General features: G+C 45.4%; 1 protein-coding gene across 3 annotated transcripts; it reads right to left on the bottom strand.

Moving 5' to 3' along the window:
* Positions 1–858: 858 nt before the first annotated feature.
* Positions 859–19,533, bottom strand: LOC105539666 (chromosome unknown open reading frame, human C9orf24). Of its 3 annotated transcripts, none has more exons than XM_011980043.1 (7): positions 19,181–19,533; positions 7,465–7,609; positions 4,592–4,707; positions 3,203–3,278; positions 2,740–2,969; positions 1,490–1,576; positions 859–1,021 (listed from the first exon to the last, which is right to left on the bottom strand). In XM_011980043.1, the coding sequence occupies exons 1-6, from the start codon at positions 19,313–19,315 to the stop codon at positions 1,490–1,492; spliced, it is 789 nt and encodes a 262-aa protein (XP_011835433.1). In that variant the 5' UTR covers positions 19,316–19,533; the 3' UTR covers positions 859–1,021. The 3 variants fall into 3 exon arrangements, with proteins under 3 accessions (XP_011835433.1, XP_011835432.1, XP_011835434.1); XM_011980042.1 differs by having other exon boundaries at positions 2,735–2,969; positions 19,181–19,515; XM_011980044.1 differs by lacking the exons at positions 4,592–4,707; positions 7,465–7,609; positions 19,181–19,533 and adding an exon at positions 3,360–3,435 and having other exon boundaries at positions 2,735–2,969.
* Positions 19,534–19,860: the final 327 nt, after the last annotated feature.

A 19,860-nucleotide genomic window follows, 5' to 3' on the forward strand; every position in this document is an offset into this window, starting at 1 on the left:
TGGTTCAAGCTATCCCCTCCTACCTCAGCCTCCTGAGTAACTGGGACCACATGTACGTGCCACCATACCCTGCTAATTTTTAAACTTTTTGTAGAGAAGGGGTCTCCTTATGTTGCCCCAGGCTGTTATCGAATTCCTGGGCTCAAGTGATCTTCCTGCCTCAGCCTCCCACAGTGCTGGGATTACAGGTGTGAGCCACTGGACCTAGCTGGTTTCATATCAATTGATGCAGAAAGGAAAATACTGAAGATCCCAGAGATTTTAGAATGGCCCCTCTCGCTCCCTGAGGGGCAGAGAGAAACAGGGCTTTGTTTTGCAACTTGAAATTTCGTGGTCATGAGACCCTTCAAAATTATGTTTTCACCAGTTGGACTTGGAATGGGGGACACACCTTTGCAGCAAGGGTGTCTGAGCACAGAGAGGCTTTTGGGAGGCTGTGATACGGACTCCTGGAAGCAGAGATCAAGAGCTTTGGGTGTAGGGATATGGCTTTGACTGTGGAAGGAAGGATCCTGGGTCCTTTGATGAGTGGGAGGGCATCTAAGTTTGGGGGCATACTGAAGAAATGTTAGCTGGAGGGTCTTCGTGGGGTGGGAAGTAGATGGCTCCTGCCTGCATTGCAGGGTGGACACATTCGTTTGGGCTCTGGGATGCAGGGGAGTAGGACAGCAGCTGGATATAGGGCTACTGTTCTGTGTCAGGAGGGCACTCAGGGACATACTGAGATGATGGGGTTGGAAGGGCTCAGGGAAGGGTGACTTTGAGAAAAATTGCATCTCAGTTGAAGGGGTTTGGTAGAGGCCCGAGTGACAGGCCCTTCACTTCCAGATTCTGCTGGGTAAGGAACAGGAGGCAGGCTTTGGGGGTGAAGAGTTTATTTATTGCTCTGTCCCCGTGGCCCAGCAAGCCCAGGCTCTACCAGCAACGATAGTCAGGATAGGTCTCAGACACAAACTCAGGATGGATAACATAGTTGTTTCTCTGGGGACCACCAGACTTCTTGAAGTGACTTGTGTCCCATCTACAGGAAGAGATGGGTCAGCCCTTTTGGATCCTCATATGTCAAAGTGAATATCTGACTCCAGTTTGCAATGCTAACCTTATCCCTACACTTTGCCTATAGCACTGAACTTGGGTTCCAATACTGACCTCCTGACCTTAGGTTCTACTGTTAAGTTGCTGATACCCAATATTTCTTCCTTAACATCGACTTCTTACTCGTTACTTCAAGCTCTGAACCCAACGCCTTTGGCTGTAAGCCCACTGCCAACCTGTAACCCTTCAATACAGGCCTCCCAGCCCTGTCCTAAGGTCCTCTGTCCTTACCACCTTTGACTGCTCCATGGCACTAGCTCCCCCTGGTGGTATCTGCCTGTCAGTGCACCGCAGCGGGGCGTTCTCATCCCATCTACCAGCCATCCTCCCCTAGCCCCGCCTCACCAAAACTTCAGGGTGCGTGTGCAAATGAGTGTGTGCCCGTTAGACTTACCTAAGGTTCGGATATGGGTAGTATGACGGCGGGGGAGTTGTAACAGCACACTGCATTCCGGGCCGGTGCTCGTAGGGAGGTACACAACTGGAGAAGAAGGAAGCCGCGAGCAGGGAGGGGTTGGGCCTTTTGACTCTCATCCCCCGACTTAGATCAAGCCCCTGGGCGGCACTTAAGGTGTCCGTCTCAAGGCTCGGAAATCCTCCTCTCCTTTCTCACCCTTCAAAACCCCCACTGCAGCACCGACTCGGGAACCCCCCTTGGAAGTCTCCCTCCCGGCAAGGCCTCATTTCTGCTGTTCAGGGAAGAGCGCTGGTCCCTGGGGAGGGTTGGGCTCCGGTCATTGAGGACCTGGAACCACCAGATCCCCGCCACTGGACAGCAATTTCTCCAGCACTAGGATGAGGCATCGTTTCTGAGCTTCCTAGAGGCTCAGACACTTTCCCACTCCCCTATGCCTTTGAGAGGGACAAGACTCAGTTTTGCACAATGAATCAGGCTCTCTCGGCCTGGAGAGGGGCGGGGGATCACTACGGACCCCCACTGCACAGCTCTCAGGGCTACCGCGGACAAAGTTCCCCCAGGCTTGGCTGCCGCCGGCTGCAGGACGAATGCCGCGCTGCAGTCTGGGCTCCAGCTGTGCGCTCGGACCCGTTTTCTTAGCAATAACACGGGAGAGTGGCTACCTCCGCAGATGGTGCGGGATCCGAGGAGGCCAGAGCCATTCTGGTAAAGTGGTTACCATTTCCTGGCTCACGTAGCCCCCGCGAATGACCGCACCCACTACCGACGGTGACCGGGGCCCAGCAAGAGAGGACATTTTTCTGAGAACGCAGGGCACTCCACAGGCTAGAACCTGCGTCTCTAGGGCCAGGTGTCTAGGGAAGGGGGCAGGGCCAAGGAGATGTGGGAAGAGGATTCCACTGATATGCGAGGTTTCTTCCTCAAAAACCTCCGGCGGGACCTCCAGAGCACATAGAGAGGCCAGGCTGACCTTGAGCCCAGTTTGAGAGGGACAGGGGTCGGGGACTTGGAGTAACCTTAGTGCTGGTTCTCCCGCCTCAGTTGTTAGTTCAGGCCTTGGAGCCCGAGGGCGGGACACGGCGCGGCGTCGAGAGCCTGCCGCGCGGTGCTAGAGCAGGCTGGGGGCCGGCACTGAGGCGGGCCGAGCTGGAAGCGGGCGGGGTTCTGGGGCGGGGCTTGTGTGGGGTGGAGCCCGGCTGAGGCGGGCGGAGCCCTGCGAACCTTACAGTCGGTAGCTCCCGGCACCAAGGCCGCAGGCGGCGGTCGGTGCAGGGCGCCCCGCTGGCGTAGTAGTCCATCCCACGCAGACAGTAGTGGCGGCCTGAGCAAGCACTTTCGTAACCGTGGAAGGGCAAGCGGCCGGGCAGCGGGTCCACGCACCCGCATCGGGGCGTGATCCGCGGCAGCTGCTGGTTCCGCGACAGTGAGTTCAGCATGTTCACCATCACTTCGCGCTCTGCGCCCGCGGGTCCCCAGCGCAGGAGACCCCAAGACAGATGCACAGGGATGGGAAGAGGCCGGGTCACAGAGTGAGGCGGAGACAAAAGCAGGGACGGACAGATTCAGGGTTCCATCCTCTCCAGGACCCTCGGCCTCCTACCCATACTTCAGGTCCCCATCCCGCCCTCCTCCCGGCTTTCCCCTACCCTCCCCACCCGTTCTTTCCAACGCCCCACTACCACTCTTTACCGTAGGCATTGAGCCGCTCCGGCTTAGGAGGGCATTCCAAGGGCATTCCTCGAACTGCTGTCTCCATCCCGGCCTCCTGGAAGTGGCACACATGCTACCTCAAGCTCTGACCTGGCAGAGCTGCTCCCTTTTAGGGGTCCTCCCAGAACACCCAGACCTATCGCCACGCCGCGCCTTCTCCCGCCCTTCAGCAGCTCCCCACCTCTCCAAGGCTCTGAGTGTTTGCGGCTGTCGCCTGGCAACGCGTTTACGCTGCCTACAGGGGCGGGGTGGGATGGGGAGAGCTGAAGGTGCATGGGGTTTGGCTCCTGGGCCTGTGACAATCCTGTCTCAGCGTTTGCCTTTGATCTTACCCCTCTTTGTCTAGCTGACTCTGTTTAGCTGTGTCTGGGTGTCTCTCTAATAGGGGGTTTTCAATATTGCTTGCCCATTCCGTGAAGAACTCGTGAAAGATTCTGATTCTTGAGGAAGTTCTAATTCAAAAGGGTTCATCAACCCAGGGTCAGCCATCAGCCTGCAGTTAAGAGCCCCGGCTCCGGTTTTGGGTCCTCTCGGGTGCCCTTGAGCCTGTGGCCGTGGCTGGACCTTCTCCTATGTCCTTGGAAGACTCTCCTGTATCTGCACTGCTACTAAGTAGCCTTGGTCTTCCTCCTTCCGTCTGTGCTCACATCACAAAGGAGGAGAAGGTGGAGCAGGGAGATGCAGTGTATCACTGACTCTTTGGCTAGCCCCAGTATCACAGGGGCCAGACTATATGGGGAGGGGCCAGCTGGCAAGCTTCGGAAAAGTAGCATATCATGGAGTGCACACCAGCCATGTCCCTACAGAGCCCAGCCAGGGATTGGGGCCCAGGGCACCCAATCCCCAGAGACTGAGAGCCAGAGGGCCAGCACAGCCCCACTTCTGGGTTCCTTTTGCAACTAAAAAAATTCAAACTCGGCCAGGCGCAGTGGCTCATGCAGGTAATCCCAGCACTTTAGGAGGCCGATGCAGGCAGATCACTTGAGGCCAGGAGTCCAAGACCAGCCTGGCCAACATGGCAACATCCCCGACTCTACTAAAAATACAAAAATTAGCCAGGTGTGATGGCACACGCCTATAATCCCAGCTGCTCAGGAGTCTGAGGCAGCAGAATTGCTTGAACCCAGGAGGCAGAGGTTGCAGTGAGCCGAGATTGTGCCACTGCACTCCAGCCTGGGTGATAGAGTGAGACTCTATCTAAAAAAAAAAAAAATACAAACTCTAATTTCACACATGGGGAAGAGCCCTGGTGCATTTGTTGGGAAAGCAATGATGACCTAATGGTGAAATATCAGTCACTGTGGTTTGGGAGGTGGTGGGGTATGCATGTCCCAGTCCCCAGGCATCTGTGCAGGGTGCAGTAGATACCTTACGCAGCCGAGGAAGGTAGGTGGTATACTTGTTACAGCAGCTGCTGTTGTAAGGTTCCATCCTCCATGTGTTGTACCGGTCACTGCCCAGGTAGTTTGGGCTGCATTTGTCTGCTGGATAATAGGAGTGGAGATGTCAAATAGTGTTACTTCTTACTCTACTCCAGGATCTGGGATCCCCTACATGTTTCTCTTCCGATTCCCGGCACAAAGCTGACCCTCACAGACTGTCCTCAAGCCAGACCCCAAACCCAGCCAGGCCTACACTTGTCTTAAACACTGAGATGTAGCCCATGTCCCACCTAAGGCAACCTTCTGAGTTTAGTCTGAATCCACTGTGCCAGCCACTTTTCATCCTGCTACTACCCTTTTTGAATCAGCCAGCCTGGACAAGGGGCCTCTTCCCAATTCCTCCCTCTCTCTCATCTTCTACTCTAGGCTCCAAGGTTTGCCTATTCTGCCTCCTTCAAAATCACTTGAATCTGGCCAGGCAAGGTGGCTCATGCCTGTAATCCTAGCACTTTGGGATGCTAGGGCAGGAAGATCACTTGAGATCAGGAGTTTGAGATCAGCCTGGCCAATATGGCAAAATCCTGTCTCTACTAAAATACAAAACTTAGTTGGGCATGGTTGGCATGCACCTGTAAACCCAGCTACTCAGGGGGCTGAGGCACGAGAATCCCTCAAACCAGGGAGGCAGAGGTTTCAGTGAGCCGAGGTTGTGCCACTGCACTCCAGCCTGGGTGATGGATCAAGACTCAGTCTCAATCAATCAATTGATCAATCAATAACTTGAATCTACTCTGTCTTCCAGTACCCCATGATCTCACTTTCATATCTTCTCAGCACCTTAACCAGGAGACAATATAATGTCTTGGTTAATAGATACCTATCTCTGCAGATAGACTACTTGTGTTTAAATTTCAGTTTTGCCAATTGTTATCTGTGTGACCTTGACCAAGTTAATTAATTTTGCTGTGTCTCAGTTTCTCCAACTTTAAAATGGGGATGATAGTACTATTTACTTCACAGGGTTGCTGTGAGGTTTAAATAAGTTAGTATATGTAAGACATTTAGAATGATGCTTGGCACATAAAAAACTATCATGATTATTCTACTATTCTCCTTGCCTCACCTTTGAAATCCTATAATCCAGCCTTGACATAGCAGCTGTGGTACTTTTTCACAAATGAAAATTTGACCAAGACATTCTCCTACTTAAAACCCTATAGGGTTTGTCTCCCTTAGCCCCCAGTCATCTAAGCCTGTCCTACAAGGCCCTCCATGATCCAACAGTCTGAAAGAATACATATGTGAGACGGTGTGGAGGAAGCCCTAGCAAAGAGCAGCTATGTGAGGGGAGAGGTGGAGTGCTGGGATTTGGAGTTCGGGGATGGCGATTTGCACATACTGAAACTGAGGTGTTTGGGGACATCCACGTCAAGATGACTATAAGCATATGAAGAAGAGTGGAATTCAGGTGAGAGGACAAATCTGGAAATTAGGATTTGAAGCTGTCAGTAATTAAAGCCTTGTGTTAAATCAAATGGCCTTGGAGGAGGAGCAAGGGGAGAAGAGGGTGCAGGATAACATCCCGAGGAACCCTATGTTTCCACAGTGGATGCACGGGAAAGGGAGGCATCAGATAAACTGAGGAGGAAGTTGTTTCAAGAAATAGAGTGGGGTCATAGCATGTGTCCTGGAGGATTAACATACAAAACAACAACAACAACAAAACAAGTAGAGAGTGGTCAGAAGAGTGAAATTCATTGGTGTAGGAGGGTAAAGGTCTCAGAGGGTAAAGACTGCAGAGTCCTGTGGATTTGGTAATCAGAGCCACGCAAGAGCAATTTATTGTTTCATTGTAGGAGATGCACATTCCTAACTTCCATTGGAAATTCTCAGTCCATTCCACAAAGACTTATGAAACCTGGCGCTGTGCTCAATGGAGGGGCACAGCTGTGAATAAGACCAGATATAGACAGATTATAGACATCCAAGCAAATGAGAAAGACAGTTTCTCATAAGGTATAAGAAAGGGTGAGGAAATAGAGACAGTGAGTATGGACCACGTTTCTGAGAACCTAGGCTGTTGAGGAGAGGAGCAAGAGATAATTTTTAGTTGGGAAGAAACCAGAGAAGGTTCCAGGTTGAGGGAAAGAGGTGTGGTGGGGCAGAGGGATGCAGGAGAGATGGAGGGAGCTGATGGGAGGAGGGTGGCTGGGAAGATGGGAGGAGATGGCATCCAGAATGCACTTGGAGGGATCTGTTTGTGGGAGGTTAATCCTTTCTCCAACTCTCTAAGAATGGGACCCAGGGCCCTTCCAGCTTCTTTTTCCCCACAGAGAAGAACCCCAAAAGGTAGGGCCTAGGTCATCTCCTCCAGGGCCAGGGTCAGGTCAGGTGATTGGGAGTGGGGGGTGGTTAGGGAAGATATCTAGGTCATAGGTGGAGATAAAGTTGACATAGAATCAGGATGGAGGCCGGGCATATGGCTCAGGCCTATAATCCCAGCACTTTGGGAGGCCGAGGCAGATGGATCACCTGAGGTCAGAAGTTCGAGACCAGCCTGGCCAACATGGTGAAACCCTGTCTCTACTGAAAATACAAAAATTAGCGGGGCCTGGTGGCACATGCCTGTAGCCCCAGCTACTCAGGAGGCTGAGGTAGGAAAATCACTTGGATCCGGGAGGTGGAAGTGGGTTGCAGTGAGCCGAGATGATCACACCATTGCACCCAGACTGGGCAACAATAGCGAAACTCCGTCTCAAAAAAAAAAAAAAAAAAAGAGAATCAGGATGGAGGTCAGGATCCAGGTGGTTGAGTTCATGTTGGGCGTCATTTTAGGGGTCAGCAAAGGGGAGGCCTTACCTTCCTCTTGAGAAAGCCAGTACTTCTCAGGCAAGTAGGGGTGGCCTGATATGGACCCCCTATAAGTGTAGTCCTGTACAGCACATTTGGCCATCTTCTGCAAGGCTTCGGGATCCACATGTTGCTCCATGGTATGAGTCAGACCCTGGGCAAGGGGAGAGGGGAGAAGTGGTTAGGGTCATAGAGACCCCAGCCCTGGGCTCTTGCTGGAACTAGATCCAGCCTCTCTTGAGAAAGTCAGCCCAGGTGGGTCTCCCAACCCCCCTCCCCATGTCAGAGGGATTCCCATGCCAGCCTTGGATCCTCTGCACAGTTCTCTTGTCTGAATTACTCTTTCTTCCTTTCTTTTCATCCAAGCTTGGGGCTTGGAGCCAAGCAGTGGCCTTAAGTCAGAGTAGTTTTCTGACTTTCTCATTTCTGCCATTTCGCGGGGAGCTCATGAAGGTCAGAGCTACAGATACCTTCCCTTTTTCTCCTAGACTGTATGCTGCCTGGGAGCAGGGCTGGGTCTCTGCCAACAGTGCATCAGGCCCTGGCACAATCTGTAGTCTCAGAAAAGGGGGCTACCCTGGGAGCTGGCTGCCTTATGTAGGTGTCTTGGACAGGAAAGGCTCTCTGGGAATCTGGCATCTTAAGGAAAATGAAGGACAGTGCTGGAGGGGCACCTACTTTAAAATGTAATTCCCGGCTGGGCGTGGTGGCTCACACCTGTAATCCTAGCGGATCATGAGGTCAAGACATAGAGACTATCCTAGCCAACACGGTGAAACCCTGTCTCTACTAAAAATACAAAAATTAGCTGGGTGTGGTGGCGAGCTCCTGGACTCAAGGGATCTTCCCATCTTGGCTTCCCAAAATGCTGGGATTACAGGCATGAGCCACCACACATCGCCCTTCTCTTGGCCAAGGCTGAGACCTGGTTGCTCCCAGTGCTCCAACCATCCTGAAAACCTCTCTGCTCAGGGGCTTCTGGGATCAACTGTGCCCAGCTGACATTATTCTGTGAGCAGATCCTGCACATTCACACTTCTATGTGGGTGGAGGGCAGAATATGGCAGATGTGGGTGCATGGGTCCTGTGACTCAGCATTTCTCTGAGCTTTACACACACACACATACACACACACACAGCCCTGTGTACCCAGATACACCCATAGATGCACATATAGATGAATATTCATACATACACACTCAGATGTACCCACTTACACACTAAACACACATACACACACAAAAACAAAACAGTCATTTAGAAGAATTCATAGACATCATCAATTTTTCTGTTAGATGCTTTCCTCAGATGTTTCCTCTTTGTCTGCTCCTGTTGATAAGTAGCAGATTATAAAAGCTTATTGAAGGCTTTGAGCTGTGTGTGGGCTTTGTCCACCATCAGCATCACTGTAGGATGATCTCGTTGGACAATGTTTTGCAAACTCTAATGTCAATATCTGTAGGTCTTTCCTCTTGGCTGATGAGATTCTTCAGAAAAGACTCCTTCAACCTGTGGCCTGAGGTTAATGACTTAGCTGCCAATGTTCTGAGAATCTAGTGCTGAAGATTGCGCTGGGGATTTTAGCATTTAATATATGGAGGTTCACTTGTTTTCAAAATAGTACCCTGTCCTCAATTGGTATTCCCAGTCCTGAGGTCCTTGCCAAAAATTAGTCTCCTGACTTTAGCAGAGACAGAGGTGGGCAGTTACCCTGTGGCATGAAATAGAAGGGGTGATTAGTGGGTTTAACTGCTTTTTTTTTTTAGATGGAGTTTCGCTCTTCTCACCCAGGCTGGAGTGCAATGGCGCCATCTTGGCTCACTGCAACCTCTGCCTCCCTGGTTCAAGTGATTCTCCTGCCTTAGCCTTCCAAGTAGCTGGGATTACAGGTGCCTGCCACCATGCCTGGCTTTTTTTTTTTTTTTGTATTTTTAGTAGAGTAGGTTTCACCATGTTGGCCAGGCTGGTCTCAAACTCCTGACCCCAGGTGGTCCGTCCACCTCAGCCTCCCAGAGTGCTGGGATTACAGGCGTGAGCCACCTCGCCTGGCCTAACTACTTCTTAACAGCTTTCAAATAATCCTTATTTTTGCATTGGTCCTGTCCCATCCTCAGTTCCAGAGAAGCCTAGGATTACCAATTCCTGAGCCTTTCAGAAATTCTGCAGTTTTAAGTTGAATTATGGCTTGGTTTTTCCATTGCTGGCTTTAGATTTAGCTTTCTCAGATCTGCTAAGTCAGTTACTACTTATTTATCATCTTTTCCAGCTTCCAAAATTGTGTTGCCATGCCTCTTCCTTCTCACTATCCTTGTGAGTTTATCTCTTAAATATTCATTTACTGTAGTTTTAGAGGGGTTTTAGGAGGGTGTCAAAACGTGTTCAATTTTAACCAAGAGAATTATAATTCTTTATATATTCTGTATATTAGTCCTTTACTATTGGCACTTATACATGTTGCAAATATCTTTTCTGTTTGTGACTTCTGTCTTTTTTTTTTTTTTGGAGACAGGGTTTCACTGTTGCCCAGCCTGCAGTGCAGTGGCACAATCACAGTTCACTGTAACCTCTACCTCCTGGGCTAAAGCTATCCTCTTGCCTTAGCCTACCAAGTAGCTGGGACTACAGGTGCGCACCACCACACCCAGCTGAATTTTTTTTTTTTTTAATTTGTTTGTAGAGAAGATGTCTCCCTGTGTTGCCCAGGGTGGTCTTGAACTACTGAGCTCAAGTGATCCTCCTACCTTAGACTCCCAAAGTACTTGGATTACAGCTGTGAGCCATTGCACCTGGCTTTTACTTTTCTTTATAGTTTCTTGATGAACCTCTTCTTTTGTGGTCAGTGCTTTTTGTGAATTGTTTAAGAAATTCATCCATACTCTCAGATAACAGAGACAATGTTCTGTATTTCCTTGTAAACACAAAACAGTGTTACTTTCCATATTTAATCTGTCAGGAGTTTGGAAAACTCATCTTCTTTAAGTGTGTTATAGCTATTTCTTGAACTTTTGCCCATCTCTATAAATTTTAAAAAGTTTGTTGAAGTCTTCAAAAAATCCTGTTGGGATTTTAATTAGTAGCTGGGACTACAGGTACATGCCACCATGCCCTGCCAATTTTTGTATTTTTTGTAGAGATGAGGTTTCACCATATTGCCCAGGCTGGTCTTGAACTCCTGAGTTCAAGCAATCTGCCTGCCTCAGTCTCCTAAAGTGCTGAGAACTGCGCCTGGTGATACTGAATCTTTATGATAGTAACTCTTCCCATTCGTGAGCATGTTATATCTCTCCATTTATTTAAGTAGTTTTTAAAAAGTATTCAATAAAGTTTTATAATATTATCCATATAGTTTTACACACATCGTTAGATTTCTAATTATTTTTTGATGCTAGAATGAATGATGTATATTTTTAAAATTATGCTTCCTAAATATTTGTTTGTGTGAAGAAATGTGATTGACTTTTAATATTTATCCAATTATTCTAACTATGTGTGTAGATTCTTTTTTTTTTTCTAAGACTAGTCCAGCACACTAGTGAGAAGGAGAGAAAGAGTGGAACAAGGAGTTTGATCTGTAACTGACTGTGAACAATCAATTGAGATAACTCACTACCTTGGGCCAGCCAATTTGTAGATTCTATATATGCAGTTGTATTGTCTGCAAATAATGACAATTTTGTTTTTTCCTTTCCTATTCTTATATCTTTTTACTTTTTTTGTGGTGTCCTTGCCAGGACCTCCAGTACAATGCTGAATAGAAGTAGTGAACATCCTTGCCTTGATTCCAACTTTTAAAAGAATGCTTCTAACATTTAATCAGAATAATGTTGGCTGTATATTTTTGGTATTTTTTTTATCAGGTTATATTTGCAAAGTTTTTCTTTTTTAGTTATAAATGGGTAATACATTTTAGCAACTGCTATTTCTGCATCTTTTTTAAATGGCTTCATTGAGGTATAATTTACATACCATAAACTTCACTCAAAGTGTACAGTTCAAGAATTTTTAGTACGATCTCATATCCATTTCTGCATATTTTGAAATGATCTTTTTTTCTTGAATCTGTTAATGTGATGAATGATATTTACTTTCCTAATGTTAAACCATCCTTGCACTTATGAAATAAATATAATGTAACCATCACAAATTATTTTTTATACACTGCTGGATACAGTTTTCTAATATTTTATTTAGAATTTTTGCTTTTGTATTTATGAGTGAATTGGCCTGTATACTTTTATTTTCTTATACACTTTTGATTAATTTTTTTTGTGGGCTCATGCAGTCCTCCTGCTTCAGCCTCCATAGCAGCTGGGACCATAGGTGCGTGCCACCACACCTGGCTAATTTTTAAATTTATTTTTTAGAGAGGGGGGTCTCACTATGTTGCCCAGGCTGGTCTTGAACTCCTGGGCTCAAGCAATCCTCCTGCCTCAGCCTCTCAAAGTCCTAGGATTACAGGTGTGAGCCACTGCACCTGGCCTTCTTGATTAATGTATCAAAGTTATGCTGGGTTCATAGAATGAGTTAGGAAGCATTCTCTTTTTTTCTGTTCTCTGACAGTTTGTATAAGATTAAGACAACTGCTCTTTGAGCATTTGAGGAATGTAACTGTTTATCTATGCTGGGTGTTTTCTTTGTGGAAAGTTTTCAAATTACTGGTTTAATTTTGTTAAATTGTTATAGGAGCATTCAGATTTTTTCCAATTCTTGAACTGGTTTGGCAAGTTTTATTTTTCTAGTGTTTGTCCATTTGTTTTCAATTTTATTAGCATAAAGTTGTTCAGAACATTCTCTTACTTTTTTTTTCTACATCCATTGTTAGACCCTTCTTTTGTCTGTGCCTTGTTTTTCTTTCTTTTTTTTTTTTTTTTTCCTTTTAAGATGGAGTCTCGCTCTGTCACCCAGGCTGGAGTGCAGTGGCCAGATCTCAGCTCACTGCAAGCTCTACCTCCCAGGTTCACGCCATTCTCCTGGCTCAGCCTCCCAAGTAGCTGGGACTACTGTAGCAGGTGCCTGCCACCTCGCCCGGCTAGTTTTTTGTATTTTTTAGTAGAGACGGGGTTTCACCGTGTTAGTCAGGATGGTCTTGATCTCCTGACCTCGTGATCCACCTGTCTCAGCCTCCCAAAGTGCTGGGATTACAGGCTTGAGCCACCGTGCCTGGCTGGTTTTCTTAATTCTCTAGAGATTTGTCTATTTTATGAGCCTCATCAAAGAACCAACTTTTGCCTGTTCATCTTGTTGAATCTTTGCTTTCTAGTTTAACTTTTGCTCTTATTTTCATTATCTCCATTCTTCTATTTTTTTTACATTTATTCCTTTCCCTGTAAGTTGTTAAGTTTGATGCTGAGGTAATTTATATTTCACATTTTTTTAAGACAAGGATTTAGGGATATAGGTTTTCCTCTACAACTTTTATTGTACCCCACAAGTTTTGATATGCAGTCTTTTCAGTTCTGAGTATATTTCCATTTGTTTTGATTTCTTATTTGACCTATTATTTAGAATGGTGTTTTTCAAAATTTTAAACTTACAAAGGATTTTGGTTATCTTTTTCTTGTTGATCTGTAATTTTATTACATTGAGGTTAGAGACAGTTATTTTGCATGATGTCAATCTTTGAATTCTATTTATGTTTGTTTTATAACCTAGTACTTGGTCAACTTTTATCATGTTCCTTGTATGTTTAAATCTGTAGTTGTTGGGTTCAGGGTTTTATTTATGTTAAATAAATCAAGTATATTAATTATATTTCAAGAGTTTTAGATCTTTGCTTTTTTTGGGGGTTGGGGATGTCTGCTTGACCTATCAGTAATTGTAGTGTGTTACAATCTAATATGGTATATTTTGCCAGTTTCTCCGTCTGGTAATTCTTTATTTTTATTTAAAAAAAAAATTGTAGAGATGATATCTTGCTTTGTTGCTCAGGCTGGCATGTTTTTGTTTTGTTTTGTTTTGTTTTTGTTTTTGTGTTTTTGAGACAGGGTCTCACTTTGTCACCCAGGCTGGAACACAGTGGTATGACTGTGGCTCATTGCAGCCTCAAACTCCTGGGCTCGAGCCATCTTCCTGTCTCAGCTTCCTGACTGTAGGCACACACCATCACACCCAGCTAATTTTTAAATTTTTTTGTGGAGACGGGGTCTTGCTATGTTGTCCAGGCTGGTCCTAAACTCCTGGGCTCAAATGATCCTCCTACCTGGGCCTCCCAAAGTGCTAGAATTACAGGTCCTTCTAGTAATTCTATCAGGTCAATACAAGTTTGTAATTATAATATCTTTCTGGTGAATTGAAACTTTGTCATTTTTGTAGTGATCCATCTAAAAACTGTGTGTGTGTATGTGTGTGTGTGTGTGTTTAATATGAAAATCTCTTTGGTCTGTTACTTTTTAGCTTACTCAGTTTTTTTTTATTGTATCCATATCAGTCAAATTTGGATCAGAGAAACCACTTTTAGTGATATAGCATAAGGGATTTACTTGAGAGATGAGACTTTACACAATTGTGGATACTGGTTAAGAACTCTGCAAAGCTGTTTCTTTGCATCTATTTTTAAGCCTGAAGTCAGTTGCTGGCATCAGGAAGGAGAACTGGATATGAAGTGGGTAAGAGCAAGGACAAACTGGAACTCATGAGGAGGACAAAGTTGAATTTGCATCTGTCTCATTACCTACAACACTGATGATATGGATGGCCTTCAGGACAAGCTGGTGCCCTTTGCCGTGGAATTGCACATACACCTGGCCCAGGACCCAGAGAGGCTGAAGGAGATCCAGTGGGAGCTAGAGGAGTTGTAGCCAAATGCTGCCCTATGGCAATAAGGTGAAGTACTAAATCAGCGACATTGTGCATAAGCTGCCACAGTGCTTGGTACCCCACATCAATCTTCAGAGGGTAAAAATGGCTGTTCTTTCATTTATGCTTTCCAAATATGCAGATTTCTCTCATGGCCAATTGGGAAACATTTAGCAAAGGGAATTCCTGCAATTATAGTTCCAGCTAGTTGACAGTACAAAACTGTAATATCTTATGCTCTCTTTAGAACAATGGGAGAATCTAGGAACACCTAACTCTGTCCTATTCCAACTTAAATGATAGTTTTCTAATATTTTAGTTCTTCTTTAAATATTACAAATTAAAAGCCATTATAATTATTTTCTATAATGTTTGCTTAAATTTACCTCATGTTTATCAGTTCCTTACCATTCCTTCTTGCATCTCAGACTTCTGTGATCATTTTCCTTCTCCCCAGAGTATATCCTTTAGAAGTTCCTTTATTGTATATAGACCTGATGGTAGTAAACATTTTCGTTTTTGTTTGCCTGTAAATGTCTTATCTTTCCTTGGTTTTTGAAAAGATGACACTTTGAAAATATCTTTTTCTCTGTCTGCTTTTAAGGTCATCTCTTAAGCTGGTGAACTGCAGTTTCACTGTGAGGTGCCTAACTGTGGAATTTCTTCTATTTTTTTCTCTATGTGTGGATTCACTTATTTTGTTAGTTCTGGAAAATTCTGAGCCTTTTTCTTTTTAGATAATGCCTGTTCTTTATGCTCTTTCCTTCTGAGACTCCCATTAGATGTGTGTGGGATCTTCTCATTCTGTCTTTCTGTCTTTCATATCGTTTAATGTTTCTTTCATATTTTCATCTCTTTGTCTCTCTGTGCTGCATTCTGGGAAAATTCTTTCAGTCTATTTTTCATTTCACTGGACTTTTCAGCTGTGTTGACTCTGCTCTTTAATCCATCTGCTGAGTTTTTGGTTTAGCAAATACATTTTTCATTTCTAAAAATTCTATTCAGTTCCTTTTTACATTTGTCTACTCATTTTTAAATAATCTCTTATTGCTTGCTTATTTTAATGATTTCATATTTTTAGTTATTTTTATTTTTTAAATAGAGACAAGGTCTCACTATGCTGCCCAGGCTAGTCTTGAACTCTTGGCCTCAAGTGATCTTCCTGTCTCAGCCTTCCAGAGTGCTGGGATTACTACAGGCGTGAGCCACTATGCCTGTCCAGATTTCACATTTTAAAAAAAAAATCCTAATTATTCTGTATTATTATTATTTTTTAAGACGGAGTCTCGCTCTGTCGCCCAGGCTGGAGTACAGTGGCACGATCGCGGCTCACTGCAAGCTCTGCCTCCTGGGTTCACGCCATTCTCCTGCCTCAGCCTCCCGAGTAGCTGGGACTACAGGCGTCCGCCACTATGCCCAGCTAATTTTTTGTATTTTTAGTAGAGACAGGGTTTCACTGTGTTAGCCAGGATGCTCTCAATCTCCTGACCTCATGATCCACCCGCCTTGGCCTCCCAAAGTGCTGGGATTACAGGCGTAAGCCACCGCACCTGGCCCAATTATTCTATATTATTTAACTGTTAATTCTAATATCTGAAATTCTTGGGAGTTTAAGTTTATTGTTTGTTGTGTCTGCAGATTCTGTAGTATGGTGTTTGTTTTCTTTTATCTCTTATTGTGAGCTCATGTTTAATTGCCCTTTCTTCAAAGGATACCTGGAAACCTACATTGAGGATGTTTTCCGCCATTGAAGATAAATATTCATGGGGGGTGTGTGTGTATGTGTATGCTGGGGGGCAGAGACATGAAACTTTCTGGTTAAATTTGGAATTTACAGATTTAATTCCTCTATCTTTCAGCTAGTTTAAGGCTTAAATGCCTGTTTGTAGTACTAATAATGGCATTTGTCCTCAGGACAATCCTGTCTTTTTAACTATACTTACCACTCATCTCCATGACAGTCCAACACAAAATAATTTTTATTCAGAACTTAAGTTGTTTCAAAGCAGGAGGGCCCTTCAGAGTTTCTAGACCACCACACTGCCAAAAGCAGAAGCCTTTCCTTCAGTCTTTTTTTTTTTTTTTTTTTTTTTTGACAGGGCCTTGCTCTGTCATCCAGGCTGGAGTAAAGTAGTGTGATCACGGCTCACTGCAGCTTCAACCTCCTGGGCTCAAGTGATTCTCCCATCTCAGCCTCCTGAGTATCTGGGACTATGGGCACATGCCACTGCACCTGGCTAATCTTTGTATTTTTAGTAGAGACAGGATTTCACCATGTTGCCCAGGCTGGTCTTGAACTCATAGGCTCAAACAATCTGCCTGTCTGCCTCAACCCCCCAAAGTGCTTGGATTACAGGCACAAGCCACCATGCCTGGCTTTTCCTTCATTCTTAATACCACTGCTATCTGACTTTCACTCCTCACCATTCACTGAAGCTGTCTGGCTAAGTTACCAAGAGTCATTACATCCAAGAGATCTCTTTCTCTGTCACTAACGCTTGACACTGATCTTTGGCTAATAATGCTGTATTTATTGGTTTATCTTTGATTTTCTTCCTAGTGTTCTGGCAATAATTCCCTGTCTTCTTTTATGGCTTTTCTTCCTTTACCTACCCTTAAATATTTATATTCTCCAAAGTTATGTCCTTGGCCATTTTCTGTCTCTTCTTTGGCAATTTCATCTCTTCCTATGACTTCACCTACCATTTATATGATGATGACTTCAAGATCTCTATCTATAACCCAGACCTTTCCTTTGCTTCAGATAACTGTATCTAACTACTTGCCGAACATCTTTTCCTGTATATCCTCAAATATTTTTGTCCTAAAATGAACTCCAAATCTCTAATCTGCTATTCCAAACCTCAGTTGATAGCATTAGCATTCCTCCAGTTGCCACAGCCAAAAACTCAAGGGTCACCCTAATCTCTCCCCTCACCATCCAGATGGTGACCAAAATCTGTTCATCTACTTTTTAAAATTTCCTCCTATTGAGTATAGAAAAGCAGTCAGGCACTCTCATATTTTGCTTGTGGAAATGTAAATTGTTAGAGCCCTTACTTATTATGGCAATTTGAGGTGTATAGCAAAAGTTTTAAAAATGTGTAATATCCTTTCTCTCAATAATTTCATGTCTAGTAATTTATCCTAAGGGAATAATTGGAAATGTGTACAAAGATACATGTATAAGAATGATTATACTAGCAAAATTTTATAAAGAACCTAAATTTTCAATAAGATTCCTTAAATACACCATTTTGTAATAAATTTTATTTATTTTTATAATAAACAATATTTGCTTCCTGAAAGGGCATATAATAATATATTAACAATGGTTATTTTAGGTAGTAGAATTTTAGACCTTTTTTCTTTGTGCGTCTCTGAGTTATCAGCATTTTCTACATTGCGCATATATTTATTTTGTAGTTAGACAAAATACATTATTTAAAAAAATTGTCGGCCGGGCGGGGTGGCTCAAGCCTGTAATCCCAGCACTTTGGGAGGCCGAGACGGGTGGATCACGAGGTCAGGAGATCGAGACCATCCTGGCTAACACGGTGAAACCCCATCTCTACTAAAAAAATACAAAAAAACTAGCCGGGCAAGGTGGCGGGCGCCTATAGTCCCAGCTACTCGGGAGGCTGAGGCAGGAGAATGGCGTGAACCCGGGAGGCGGAGCTTGCAGTGAGCTGAGATCCAGCCACTGCACTCCAGCCTGGGCGACAGAGCCAGACTTGTCTCAAAAAAAAAAAAAAAAAAAAAAATTGTCTCCTATTCAACAAATTCATTTTTTCACTGTGACAATCACCTTATCTCCTACCTACATCTTCCTTCCTCATCTTTTACCCCTCGCTGGCCTTCCTGCCCTCAACCCCAGCCCCTGCAATTCCCTGACACTGTGGCCAGAGTGGCCTAACTCACAATTGAACCATGACTCTTCCTCCCAGGTTCAAAAACCTGGAGCCTTATGTCCACGCTCCTAAACATTGCCAGAGAGGCCCTTCTTGGTCTGGAGACTCCTCCCTCACCCAAGGACTAAACTCTCCTGCTCTAGCAGTTTCAGTTTCTGGTAGGTCCCTGCCCACAGGCTGCCTTTTCTCATGACTCTCTTCTGCTGGAAGCCTCCTCCTCCTGGATCCCTCAGTAGATCTGCCCTTCAGGTTGGGCAGTGCTCTCCCCTTTCTGGCTCTCCACCTCTGCCGGTGCATGTTCCACATCAGGCAACTCTACTTTGTTCACTTGTTTGCTGTGGGCTCCTCAAAGGCAAGGTCTGGCCTTTCCCTTTTGTATCCTGAGTTGCCTACAGATGAAGATACTCAGCAAAGTTTTGTTGGATGGTACACACAGATAAATTCTCTTAGGCAGAGTCACAGACTCACAGATTTCCTCCCACCTGGCCACCAATCTTCAAGCACAGACGCAAGGAAACTGTGATACATATACATTAAAGGCATGTGTATAGGACAGTTTCTGGCCTATTCCATAGGCAGCCTCAGGGCCTTTGCACTTTCTGATCACTCGTCTGGAACTTTCAGCTCTTCTATTCTTTCAGTTCTTCATGTGGCTAGTTCTATTTCATCTTTCCAGTCTCAGTTTATTGTCACCTTGAGAGAGGGTTTTCCATGACCTAAGTAGCCCTCCCTTTCCATTTCCACTTCCACTACTCTGTTTATTTCTTTTACAGTATTTTTGAAGAATTTATAAAACTCATGTTTATTTCTTATTATCTGCCTGTTCCTACCTCCTACCCTAATGTAATTCCATGAAGGCAGGATTTTGTGGTATTTTACATACCATTGTAAATTCTGTGCCTAGGTAAATGAATAAAACACACACACACACACAAAGCTACAAATAATTACACACATTGCCAGGCATCCAGACTGGCCATACGCTCTGGCCTGCCCCTCCCCGCCAATCTCCCACTTACCGGAGTCAGAAACTTGTTGGCTTCCCAGGCACATAGAGGTGGGTCCTTATAGACCTCCTTGATGGAGGTGGGAGCCCTGTAGGAGTCACTGTAGGTACTGATAGGGGTCTTGGTCTTACGGGAGAACAGGAACATGGTGTGGTCTTGGAGATGCTGTGATGGGCTCTACCTGTCAAGGGCTCCTGCTGGACATCAGTGACCACCCTTCCCCTAGATAACCCACACCTCCAGCCTGGCAGGTGCCCCTAGCTGCTGTAATCCCCTCCTGCAGAGGATCTCTCAGCTTCCTTCCCCAACAGCCTTCCTGCTCCCACCCCACACTGATGTCCCCTCCAGGATGGGCACTGCCCATTGTGATATCACCTGACTCAGCCCCATCCCCGGGAAGGTGAGGAGGTCTAATTCCCTCCCTGATCCTGACCCCCTCCTGCCTCAAGTCTATCAAAAGAGCCCAATATCTAAGAGTTCAGAGGGCCTCTGGAGATCTTCTAGGTCAGGCTTCTCACTGTTGAAGAGAAACAGAGGTTCGGAGGGGTTGTGACTCACCCAGGGTCATGTAGCAGGTCAGTGGCATGCCTGGGAACCCACGGGTGGAGGTGGAGTAACATGTGTGCCCAGAGGACTGGTTCTCTCTGCTTCCCAGCCCATCTGCCCCTTGCCCACACCCCAGGGAGGGAGCT

This window comes from Mandrillus leucophaeus, unplaced genomic scaffold (genome assembly GCF_000951045.1).
Source record: "Mandrillus leucophaeus isolate KB7577 unplaced genomic scaffold, Mleu.le_1.0 Scaffold208, whole genome shotgun sequence".
Classification (NCBI taxonomy): domain Eukaryota; kingdom Metazoa; phylum Chordata; class Mammalia; order Primates; family Cercopithecidae; genus Mandrillus; species Mandrillus leucophaeus.